At 34.3% G+C, this 12,012-nt stretch overlaps 1 protein-coding gene across 1 annotated transcript in view; it reads right to left on the bottom strand.

The window, feature by feature from the left end:
- DPY19L2 (dpy-19 like 2) overlaps positions 1 to 12,012 on the bottom strand; it is a 90,045-nt gene that overhangs the window by 23,976 nt on the left and 54,057 nt on the right. The window contains 4 exon segments of the mRNA NM_001206782.1: positions 3,273 to 3,319; positions 5,787 to 5,858; positions 7,046 to 7,147; positions 9,090 to 9,170. Of these exon segments, the coding sequence (NP_001193711.1) occupies positions 3,273 to 3,319; positions 5,787 to 5,858; positions 7,046 to 7,147; positions 9,090 to 9,170 (302 nt within the window).

Below are 12,012 nucleotides of genomic sequence, written 5' to 3'. Positions count from 1 at the left end.
AACTTCAAAGTGCAATCCTCTGCTGATCCCCAGTAAACCTAATTTTGCTGAAGAAATTATCTGGCAGTCCAATTATTTTGTTAGGTCAACAATGAAAAAAGGAAATGTGGCATGTGTGTATACTCTAATACAACAGAGTATTATTCCACCATAAAAAAAAAAAAGAAAGAAAAACAAGGAAATCCTGGCATTTGCCACTACATGGATAAACCTGGAAGGCATTATGGTATGTGAAATAGGGCAGACAGGGAAAGACAAATATTTTATGGTATCACTTGTATGTGGAATCTAAAAGTGACCCCAAAAACGTAAAAGAAAGAGCAGAATGGTAGTTGCCAGGGTCTGGGGACTGGGCATAATGATGCAATGTTCCTTAAAGGGTACAAGCATTTAGTTATAAGATGAAGAAATTCTGAGGAAGCAATGTACAGCACAGTGACTATACTTAATAATACTGCACGGTATACTTGGCATTTGCTAAGACAGTAGGCCTTAAGTATCTACACACATACAAACACTCACAGTAACTCTGTGAGTTGATAGACGTGTTGAATGTGTTAATTAACTTTGTTGTGGTGATCACTTCACAAAATTTATGAATATCAAATCATTGTATTATCTACTTTACACATATTTATTTTGCAAAAAACTATGAAAGAGAATATGGGGAACTATTTTTATGATACTGATGTGGGGAAGTGTCTCTAAGCGCAGAAATGAACAGAAAACAGAGAGTGTACAGTTGTGATTGTATAGAAATTTTAATCTTCTATAGAGCAATGACCATTAATAAGTTACAAACTGACATTCTAGAGTAAAGCCTGTTATACACACAACAGACAAAAGATTACTGTCTATACTATAAAAAGACACCATAAATAAATTTTCAAATGGACAAAATAGAAATACAAATAGCCAACAGACATATGGAAAGATGTACTTCACTGGTAAAAATGTAAAACTTCACTTCACTTTGTAAAATGAGTTACTTCTTAAAAAACTACCAATAAGAAAATGTGATTAAGAAAACTTAATAACATTGGTGTTCACAGACATGCAGAGACATGGACACTCTCACCATTATTCTCTCAGTATCCATCAAACTGTAAAATATTCATAGCTTATGACCCAGCAGTCCCATTTCAAATATGTTAACTATTCTAAATACTGAAATAAGTGTCCAAATGAATGTGTATAAAGTCGGTAATTACTCATAGCATTGGTTGTTATGACAAAAAGAGAAGTATAATCTAAACTCCACTAATGTGAGAATGGCTAAGTACACGATAGTCACTCATGATAATGAATAAATAAAACATGGGGACTACTATGAAGTATGAGCAAGATGCCCAAGAGAAACTGCTAAATAAAGGGAAAGTTACAGAGTAATACCAGTAAAAAAAAAATACACTGTGCTTTCAGAAGTATTTACTGCAATGATACAAACTAAGCCATTTATAAACAGCACTAATTGAGGAATACATCTAAGAGACGGGAATATTTCTTCTTTTCTTGATATACTGTTTTTTCTGATTGTATCACCATAAGCATACAGTTGGCCCTTGAACGACACAACAGTGAGGGGTGCGGTTGAAAGTCTGAGTATAAATTACAGTCGGCTTTCCATATACTTGGTCCCTCTGTATCCTGAAATTCAATCAACCACAGATCTAGTAATAGTATAGTGTTTATTACTGTAAAAAGTTTGCGAATAAGTGGAACCACGCAGTTCAAATCCATGTTGTTCAACAGTCAACTGTATTATTTTTGTGGTTTAAAGGACCCTTCTGCCCAGATACCCATAGAGAGCCAGAACTTTCAGGAATGTAATCACCAAGAAAGACCTCATTTCCACCCACGTGCCCCTCAAGTCTGTCCTCTACATGGTTGTTGTTGTTTCAGTCACTAAATCATGTCCAACTCTTTCGTAACCCCAAAGACTGTAGTCCGCCAGGCTCCTCTTTCTCTGTTCATGGGATTTCCAGGCAAGAATATCAGAGTGAGACATTTCCTTCTCCAGGGGTTCTTCGTGACCGACAGGTGGATTCTTTACCACTGACTGAGCCACCATACCCGCTCAGTTTTTTTGAGACAGCAGCCATGTATCATGGGCTTCCCAGGTGGCACTGGTGGTAAAGAACTCACTGGCCAACGCAGGAGACATAAGAGACATGGTTCTGATCCCAGAGTGAGGAAGATACCCTGGAGGAGGGTGTGGAAACCCACTCCAATATTCTTGTCTGGAGAATCCCATGGACAGAAGAGCCTGGAGGGCTATAGTCCACAGGGTTGCAAAGAGTCATTCAAGACTGAAGTAGCTTAGCACACTTGCCATGCACCCCTTCATCATCTATTATTCAATTAAATATCTCAAGTCTCTTAATGCACTCCTTATATGAATAGTTTTCAGAGCTCTAAAAACATTGTTTTTAGAATGTCAAGACACATCCTCTGGGCTCCATCTGACCAGAACAAGGTAGAGTGGATCTATTAATTCTCTTGATTTGGAAACAATTTCAACAAATAAGATTTTACCATTTCAAGTATAAGATTCTAATTAGCTCTTCTGGCTACCATACAAAGTTGTTTACTGAAAATATAAGCAGAGGGCATAGGGTTCATGGAAGCCCTGTGCACTAATTTTACAATTTTTCTGTAAATATAAATTGGCCTAAAAAATAAACTTTATTTAAAAACAATAAATCTAATGGCTATATGTACAAATATAATGCAATCTGAGTTAAAATTTTTTCTCAGATGAAGTTTTCCTCACAATTTACTTCTCATGTCCTATAACAGTGTGTGCTTTAGTTATATTTTGCTTGTATTTGTTTATACCATAATTCTAGTGACTACTAAAACCACAAATAAATGTAATAAAACAGTTTTAACCATAAATGTAGGAAAAACTATTCCATGAATACTCAGAAAAGCAAGTTGCTTTCTCTGAAAGTTAAAAAAAATCACCAAAAATAACTTCAGCTTACTTCTGTTTACTGACTTTAAATTGTAGTGGTATATGAAATTAAACCAATTTAAACTTTGAGTTAATTCACAAATATAAATCCTTCAAAACAAGTCCAAATACATAAAAGAGACACAGCCATCATACAGTCTTTTTTTTTTTCTTCCCAAGAAGAAGAAATCTAAGTTTGGTTCATGTTTCCTTTCGTAATCGTAATGGTGAAGTTTAATGTACATTCATTTGGAAAACTGATATTATAGTAAGTTATTTAATAACTGAATATTAAAAACAACTATGATATAATTACCTTAGATAAGTGTTTGCACACAAGACACACAGAATATCACGAAAAGCCTGTGAACAGAATCAAATTGATGAAATGTCTAAGGAATTAAGTGGTATTTAAAATGCCCTGATTCATTAACAAAGACATCCCTACTAGAAAGAAGTATTTTTGTTGTTAAAACAAGTCCTTGGGAACAATGTAGTTCCAGCTCTGCCTTAGGAAAGCAGTATCTTGAAGTTGTAACCTCCTTTTCTATGAAAATAAAAGGTACTAGAGTAAATCTTTCAGGTCTAAAATTCTAAGGTTTATATATGGGTAACTTCTGACTGGAGTTTAAATTTATATTTTACTAGATGCAAGTGAGCTGTAGTTGGGGGACTGTTTCCACAAAGGAGGCAGGTTTCTCCAGGTATTTCAGAGGCTATTTTATGTCAAACTTCTAAGAAATTAGGACTCTCTCTCTATCTCTGTCTACAAAGACTATATTCCTACCTCAAACTCTTGATTATTATAAAATTAGCTGTGGCATACCTGCTTCCCTGGTCTACCTCAGCCTGAAGTGACTGCTACAGAAGGCTTAAGAGCACTTATCAAGATGTATCAGCTAATGATGAGAGAGGGAGGAGTAAAGATGAGTATGAAGCTAACGTTGGCCAAAGAGGTTTCAGCAGCATTTATAGACAAGAAATTTACAAGAACTTAAAATTTTGTACTCTGCATGATATGTGGCTTATAACTCACAGATAACCATTGAAAAAATACATAATAAAATTTGGACTCAAATGTTAAATCTAAGTTTAGAATTTTTAACTTCTCTCATTGATCCAAGAGCATCCTGCAAGGAAGAATGTTTCAAATAACAAAAATGAGATTACACTCCTTGTGACAAGCAAAAGCCTATTCAAAGGTACAGACAACAGAACACACACATTTATAGGAGTCTAAGATTCACTAGTGTCATGGTAGAATCATACTACACATGTCTTGCTCCTTTCCTTCCCAGAAGAGATTTCACACAAGTGAAAAGTTAAATGAACATCAGAAGTATCCCTGATGTGGAAAATAAGCCATAACAGGACAAATAAAGACTGAGGCATTTATGTGGATGCAAAAGTGGAGTTAAGCTTTAATGGCTGCAGGGATGGTTATGTCTGTGTATACGTGTGGGGATGTTATGTCTGTGTATACTGTATGTTATGTCTGTGTATGTGTATATATGTGTATATGTGTGGAGATGGTTATGTCTGTGTATATGTCTGGGGATACGTGTGTCTGCATGCCAGCTACTGCACAAACATGGTTTGAGCTGTGGTATGTTTGGGGGCTAGTATTACATTTATGAGACTTTATATCTTTATTTTTAAAATAGTTAATAGTAGATCTAGCTGTCATTTTCTCCTGTGCTGGATATTTCCCCCACTGAATAGTTAATTCTTGCATTAGTACTTCCAAGTGGGACCTCATAAGAGTAACAGAAGCTGACATGATGGAATAGAGAAATTGGCTAATCTCGACTCGAGCTAAGCAGGGTCAAAGCAAGGGAGAGCAGCAAACTTGTGTGCGGTTTACTCACTCCCTCTCATCACCTCTGTCTATTCCTGACACTTTCCAAGTGGTGCCTAGGGAACTAGACCAGGGGTGAAGCAGCACAGATGTAGAGGGAATGTCTTTTTCACTCATAAATTAGTCATCTTCGATGTGAAAACAAAATAATAAGAAATGCGGGAACTGAAACTACATAGAAAGATAGGCAATTTGACTTTAAATATAGAATACTGACTTCAACAGAACCAGCTGAAGTAGAGACAACTTGCTGTGACAGTAGAGAAATAATGTTACTGCTATCTGCTTAAAAGCATAAAACACCTACTGACTAAAGGCAGGGCAATTTTTCAATGATATAAATAAAGACGGTTCAAAATTGCTAAAAAACTGAGGACCCACTGTCTTTAACCAGGCTTTCAGATAAACTACTCCCAGACCAAGAAAATCTTCCAGTAGTATTTTAAACACTAGCTTTTCTATGGTGATAATACTATCTTTTTTGTGTGTGAAAACAGTGAACAGTAGAGAATGATATTTTAATGGCTATACAAATTTCTATTCATGTTTCAAAATGGATGAAGACTTCTTCGAATGTGTCTTATTTTGAAAGATACTGAAAATGTATTCTACTTTTCTTTTTTAGTACTAATAACAATTGCAATTATCTAATCATTTGGGAAATTCTTTGTTTATTGTTCCCACTGGATCAGACTGTGAGTTTCCAGAGAGGGTGGACTCGTCTTATTCACCCCAGCGTACCTACAGTGTTAACATAGTTCTTACCAGACAGTGGGTAACTGACACGCTTCTTTTGAAAGAATAAATAAAATTAAAAACTCCATATAAAGTGAGATAAAGAAAAATCTGAATAAAAAAAGGTTTCAGGGAGGGGAAGAGTCATCCTAAAAGTAAGACAGAATTCTGAGCTATTAGCACTAACCTAAGTCCTTGTCTTAAACCCAAAAGCAAGTAAAAAAAAATTTTAAATACCTTTTTAAAGATAACATAAGTAATCACCACAACAATTGGAAGCAGTAATGTCTTTGAATATCGCACTGGCGTCTGAAATATAGCAAATTATTCCAAACATTTTTTATTAAAGTTTATACTACTATAAAAGTCTATGTCAAATTGTCACAATGAGATTTCTTAAAGGTAAAAGATATCTTTGTCATTAACAGAATATATATTATCAAGTTTCATATTCTAACATAAGAATCAAAATTATAATGAGTTGCACAAATATATCAAAAATTATAATGATAAAAACTATTAAAGCAAAATTAGCTATGGATATTATTTTTTCCTTTCTTGAGTTTTATTTCCTTTATTTATATAATAGTAAGTTTTAAAATGTGTGTTTATTGATCCCTGGGCCCTAGATTATCATCTCCTGGGCTTTAAGTTTCTATTATTTTCATTTGTGAAACTATAGGACTAACAAGGGAGAAAGACTAAGTAATTACTGTGCTTGCTAAGTCACTTCAGTCGTGTCCGACTCTGTGCGACCCCATAGACAGCAGCCCACCAGGCTCCTCCGTCCATGGGATTTTCCAGGCAAGAGTACTGGAGTGAGGTGCCATTGCCTTCTCCAAAGTAATTACTGTAAGTATAAATAAATACTGAAACAAAAGCAGCAGCTAAATAATTCTCATGAGTTGTGATAGGGAGTGATTTACCACTTAACTACATGATATATTTCTTAAAGGCAGGAACCAAGTTATTTAACTCTTTGTAGTCCTATTACAAACTGCCTCATAGATAATTAATGGTCAATAATTGTTTTTGAATGAATGTATGACTGATTTGACAGATAAGAGAATAATATATGATTACTAGCATATTTACTTGGCAACATTTTATTATAAAATTTTGTAATATTTGAGATATTAAGTGAAAGAAAATTGAATTTTAAAAAAATAAAACAGTAATTTGGGTTTATTTTTCCTGAAGGCTCTCATACCTCCAACTGACCTAGATTATGAAAAGTAACTGAACTACAATAATAGTAATTGACCATAGGTCACATCCTGTGCACTTGCCCTGGTAGGGGCCACTGTTTACTGATTTTACATGTACGAAACTAGATGAGAATGGCCATATTACTAGCAAAAGTTATCATAAAAAATGATAAGAATAAGTAAACTGGGTGTTTCTAAATAAAATTTTTGAGTTTCAGATTAAAGAGAAACTTAAGAGCAAGAACTCATCATACCTGTAGAGGAAAAAAATAAAAGAATCATTCATACCGCTGTTTCCATGAAGTCAAATTCAGGAGCACAGGTGTAAATTAAGGTATCAAAATCTGTATATCTTAAGATTCTGGCGGCAATAAGGTCACTCAGGCGAATCTGGAAGAAAAATTAAAATTATAAAAATAATTATAGTTAATAATAATTGATTTGCTGCAGCAGTAATAATGTCTACAGAGAAGATATATCCATGGTACATGGATGTCCCTTCAAGAAAACAAAAAATACAGTGAACCCCATTATGTGCTGAGTTATGAAAAAAATTGAAAAAAAATAGAAATATCAAGAGAAATGAAAAGGAAAAAGAAGTCAGGAAAAATAAGTAAATAAGATGATAATATAAAGAATGAGCTAAAATCAACATTTGCTGGGCACAAACCACCATGCAGTTGACCATGAAATTTTATGATCAGATCATTTATCAAGAACAAAACATTTCATGTTAACCCCTTTTACCACATACTGTAAATCATTAACAAATTTTCTGTGTGTTGTCATTTTCACAAAGCCTCATACATTAAGGACAATTTTTTGGTGCTTCTTGAATTTTTCAGACATACATTGAAGCCATTAACAACGAAGCTATTCTTCAAGAGAATTACAACAACTATACATACCACTCTGATTTAGTTACTTGGTCTGGAAGGCCTTTAAAATAAATACCATCAACTAAATCCAATGTAGAACTATTTTCTACTGATCATTTATTATTTACTTTGGTGAGACAATTATTTTTACGCTGCATCCTTAGAAGGTAAGAAAAATATCTGGTATGCAAAGCAGTAATTCAAATTACTTTACAAGAACATAAATTATTTATATCAACTTCGATGATTATGGTTTTCAATTACTCATTATTGCATTATCTACCAGTACCAAACATACTTCACAGTTAAACTTTATTTTTCCAATTTAGAGTAGGGCTGGTGACTAATGATAATTTAACCAAGCCACTTTAGTTTCAAGTCTTTCTCACAGTTGTCACATAGAAGTCACTTAAGAATACCAAGGGTGTATGTGTGTGTGTATGTTTTAGGATTTGTAAAGAGTTGAGTGACAATGTAGGGCAAGTCAAGAAAGAAAATCACAGATCAACTTAATAGTAACTTGAGATGCCTAAATAAAGTTTACCATAAAATATACATCCCCTAAAGAATAAAAATTTAAGAATGACAAATAAACCTAATAAACCATAATGCAAAGCTAATAGTAAATGACAAATCCTTATATTTTGAAATTTCATTTACCATTAATAGGGCCAATTGTACTGGATAATGATAGCACTTGTCATTTTAAGAGAGTTAACTATGATAATCCCTTGTTAAGTTTGAAGCAATTTCATCAGCAGACAGGGTTCTAACTGGAGAGTACCTGATATGGTAAATTTCAGGGTAGATTATTGCATGATACACTCATCTATCTTCTATCCAAACAGAAAGTGCTAAAAATCAAAAGTTAAATTCATGCACTGCTTTCTATTCCCTAAACAAATTAGCTGATAGGAATTTATCTTTGAAAACAGCCATCATTTGAGGCATGAGCCTTAAACAGACAGAAACACTGTACATTAGGGATGTGGTCCATATATGTTCTAGAAGATGAAAAGATACAGAATTTTTATCATATTCTTTATATAAGAAAAATTTTAAAGATATCAAATCACACCTTTAGTGTCTAATTATAAATAAAACTTTGAGTTCTATACTTCAAAGTTGAGGACAGACTGTTCATATTTACATTTATAATGAATCAGTAACTTGCTAAACAAATTATTTGTATTTTAACCAAAATATAACCAACTATTTAACATAATTTTTCCAAGAAGGTTTAGTCACCATTCATTAATGTACTTTTTTCTTAGTGGGCTGAAAAAAATCTACAGGATTTTAGTACTGACTCTGCCAATAACCAGCTTGGGACTTTGAAGAAGGTACTCAGCCTCCATAAAATATAGAGGTTTCATTTTAAAATAGATGGTTTCAAAGTCTTCTCCAACTATGCATTTACAGAACTCTTAATGTTCTGACTAGAAAGTACTTACATGGTCTGAAACACCTAAAATTTTAGATGTCAGAAATTTTAAAATGATTGTTCCAAAAAACCAAGCACTACCTTGAATTACCTAGAAAATAAACAAAATAGATGAAGTCAGAAGACTAAAAAGCTCTTTCTCTTGGAAATTATTAATAACAAACATTCTAATAACAAGTCCTAAGTGAAAGGGAAACACAAACTTGAAGAATTTTTAAATAAAAAAAATAAAAAAAATTTTTTTAAATAAGGTAATGAAAACTACATACTAGAAACTAAGTAATGTATGTAACACAGTGATCAGAAGAAAATGCATGTCCTCAAAAACTTTTATCAATAAAATAATGGGGGAGAATGGATACATGTATATGTATGGCAGAGTCCCTTTGCTGTTCCACTGAAACTATCACAACACTCTTAATCAGCTATATCCCAATGCAAAATAAAAAGTTTGTAAAAATTAGAGTAAAAATAAATGAAAAGCCTGACTCAAACATCTAGATAAAAAAAAAAAACAAAATTAAAAGGAAACACGTGAAAGGCAATACTCAAAAGAAAAATAGTCAATTATATTTACACCTATGTGTATCCATTTTGTTGTCCTTTATTTCTTCTGAATGTTCTAAGATTCTTTCTCTCATCATTTACTTCCTGCTTCAAGGACTTCCATTTAAGGGTTGCTCTGCTAAAAACAAATTCTTAGTTTTCCTTCATCTGAGAATACGTTTTACTTCCTCTTCATTTCAAAAAGACACTTTCACTGTATATGTAAATTATCATTCACAATTCTTTCCAGCATTTTTCAAATGCTGTGCCACATCCTTCTGGCTCCCATAGTTATAGAAAAGAAGTCTGGTGTGATTGAAATCTGTTTGGGCCTAAAGGTAATATCCCATTTCTCCCTGTTTTCAAAACTTTTTCTTTGCCTTTAGTTTGCAGCAGTTTATGATTGTGCCTTAACATGGATTTTGTTAGCTTTATCCTACTTTGGATTCACTCAGTTTCATGACATATATACATACACATACACATGCATATGGCTACTTTTGGGTTGCTAATCTTTTCTTTTGTATTTTAGATCCATGGAGTCATTTTTACTATATATGGAATTTAAAAATCTATGTTCATGAGTAAAGCGAACTTGAAAGTGAAGTTGCTCAGTCGTGTCTAATTCTTTGCGACCCCATAGACTATAGCCTACCAGGTTCCTCTGTCCATGGGATTTTCAGGCAAGAACACTGGAGTGGGTTGCCATTTCCTTCTCCAGGAGATCTTCCCAACCCAGGCACTGAACCCAGGTCTCCCTGAGTGTTCATGAGTAAACCTAGGCTTAACCATACCGTTCATGCCTGACCTTCAGTTCAGTTCAGTAGCTCAGTCGTGTCCGACTCTTTGTGATCCCATGAATCGCAGCACACCAGGCCTCCCTGTACATCACCAACTCCCAGAGTTCACTCAAACTCATGTCCTTCGAGTCGGTGATGCCATCCAGCCATCTCATCCTCTGTCGTCCCCTTCTCCTCCTGCCCCCAATGCCTCCCAGCATCAGAGTCTTTTCCAATGAGTCAATTCTTCGCATGAGGTGGCCAAAGTATTGGCGTTTCAGCTTTAGCATCAGTCCTTCCAATGAACACCCAGGACTGATCTCCTTCAGAATGGACTGGTTGGATCTCCTTGCAGTCCAAGGGACTCTCAAGAGTCTTCTCCAACACCACAGTTCAAAAGCATCAATTCTTCAGTGCTCAGCTTTCTTCACAGTCCAACTCTCACATCCATACATGACCACTGGAAAAACCACAGCCTTGACTAGACGGACCTTTGTTGGCAAAGTAATACCTCTACTTTTCAATATGCTATCTATGTTGGTCACAACTTTCCTTCCAAGGAGTAAGCGTCTTTTAATTTCATGGCTGTAATCACCATCTGCAGTGATTTTGGAACCCAAAAAATAAAATCTGACACTGTTTTCACTGTTTCCCCATCTATTTCCCATGAAGTGATGGGACAAGATGCCATGATCTTAGTTTCCTGAATGTTGAGCTTTAGATTACCAATAAAATTTTGTTTTCCTTTTTGTAAGGATTTACATTCCTTATGATACACACAGAGTTCCCCTTGGGTTTTGAGTAAATTTCAGCATAAGCTCAATTCAATATTTACCTTGCAACTAAAAACTGAGGTCTCCCATTAAGCACTGAGTTTGTTCCTATTGAGGAAAACTGTAAGTGAATCACTTAGGCCTAAAAGTACTTGTTTAGGCTTTATGTCATAAATACTTATCTTTGCTAAAGATACACAGAAGCGAAAAATAGAGAATACCTAGTACCTAGCAAGGGGAAAAAGAGTCTTTCTTCCAACTTACCGTATGATGGTAAAGAATATTAAAATTAGGGTTTGATCACTCATAAGTGACAATTTTCCTATACATTGTTTTACTATCATTCAATTCAAAAACATAAGGATTTCCTTGATTTCAAATTTCCCAATTATGACAGAATAAGATATGCAACATAATCTTTATTCCACAGGCATGTAAGAATTACTTCGAGTAATAAAATAGATGTTTTCGTAAAAAAAAAAAAGTGTCAGTTCAAAACAGTTTTGCCTTTTCTTTTACTCTTTTCAAAAAAAATTAGCCATATAGCTCTTTAGATGACTACGGTGGTTTATTTCTCCCTTTTGCAAGAGACTGGTGGTATTAATTATATCAGTTTAAAAACATACATATAAGCTGTATGTTTTCCAAAATCACTGCAGATGGTGACTGCAACCATGAAATTAAAAGACGCTTACTCCTTGGAAGGAAAGTTATGACCAAACTAGATAGCATATTCAAAAGCAGAGACATTACTTTGCCAACAAAGGTTCATCTAGTCAAGGCTATGGTTTTTCCTGTGGTCATGTACGGATGTGAGAGTTGGACTGTGAAGAAG

Source organism: Bos taurus, chromosome 4 (genome assembly GCF_002263795.3).
Source record: "Bos taurus isolate L1 Dominette 01449 registration number 42190680 breed Hereford chromosome 4, ARS-UCD2.0, whole genome shotgun sequence".
In the NCBI taxonomy this organism is placed as follows: Eukaryota; Metazoa; Chordata; class Mammalia; order Artiodactyla; family Bovidae; genus Bos; species Bos taurus.
The sequence above is the reverse complement of the archived record's forward strand: the minus strand, read 5'-3'. Positions and strand labels throughout refer to the sequence as shown.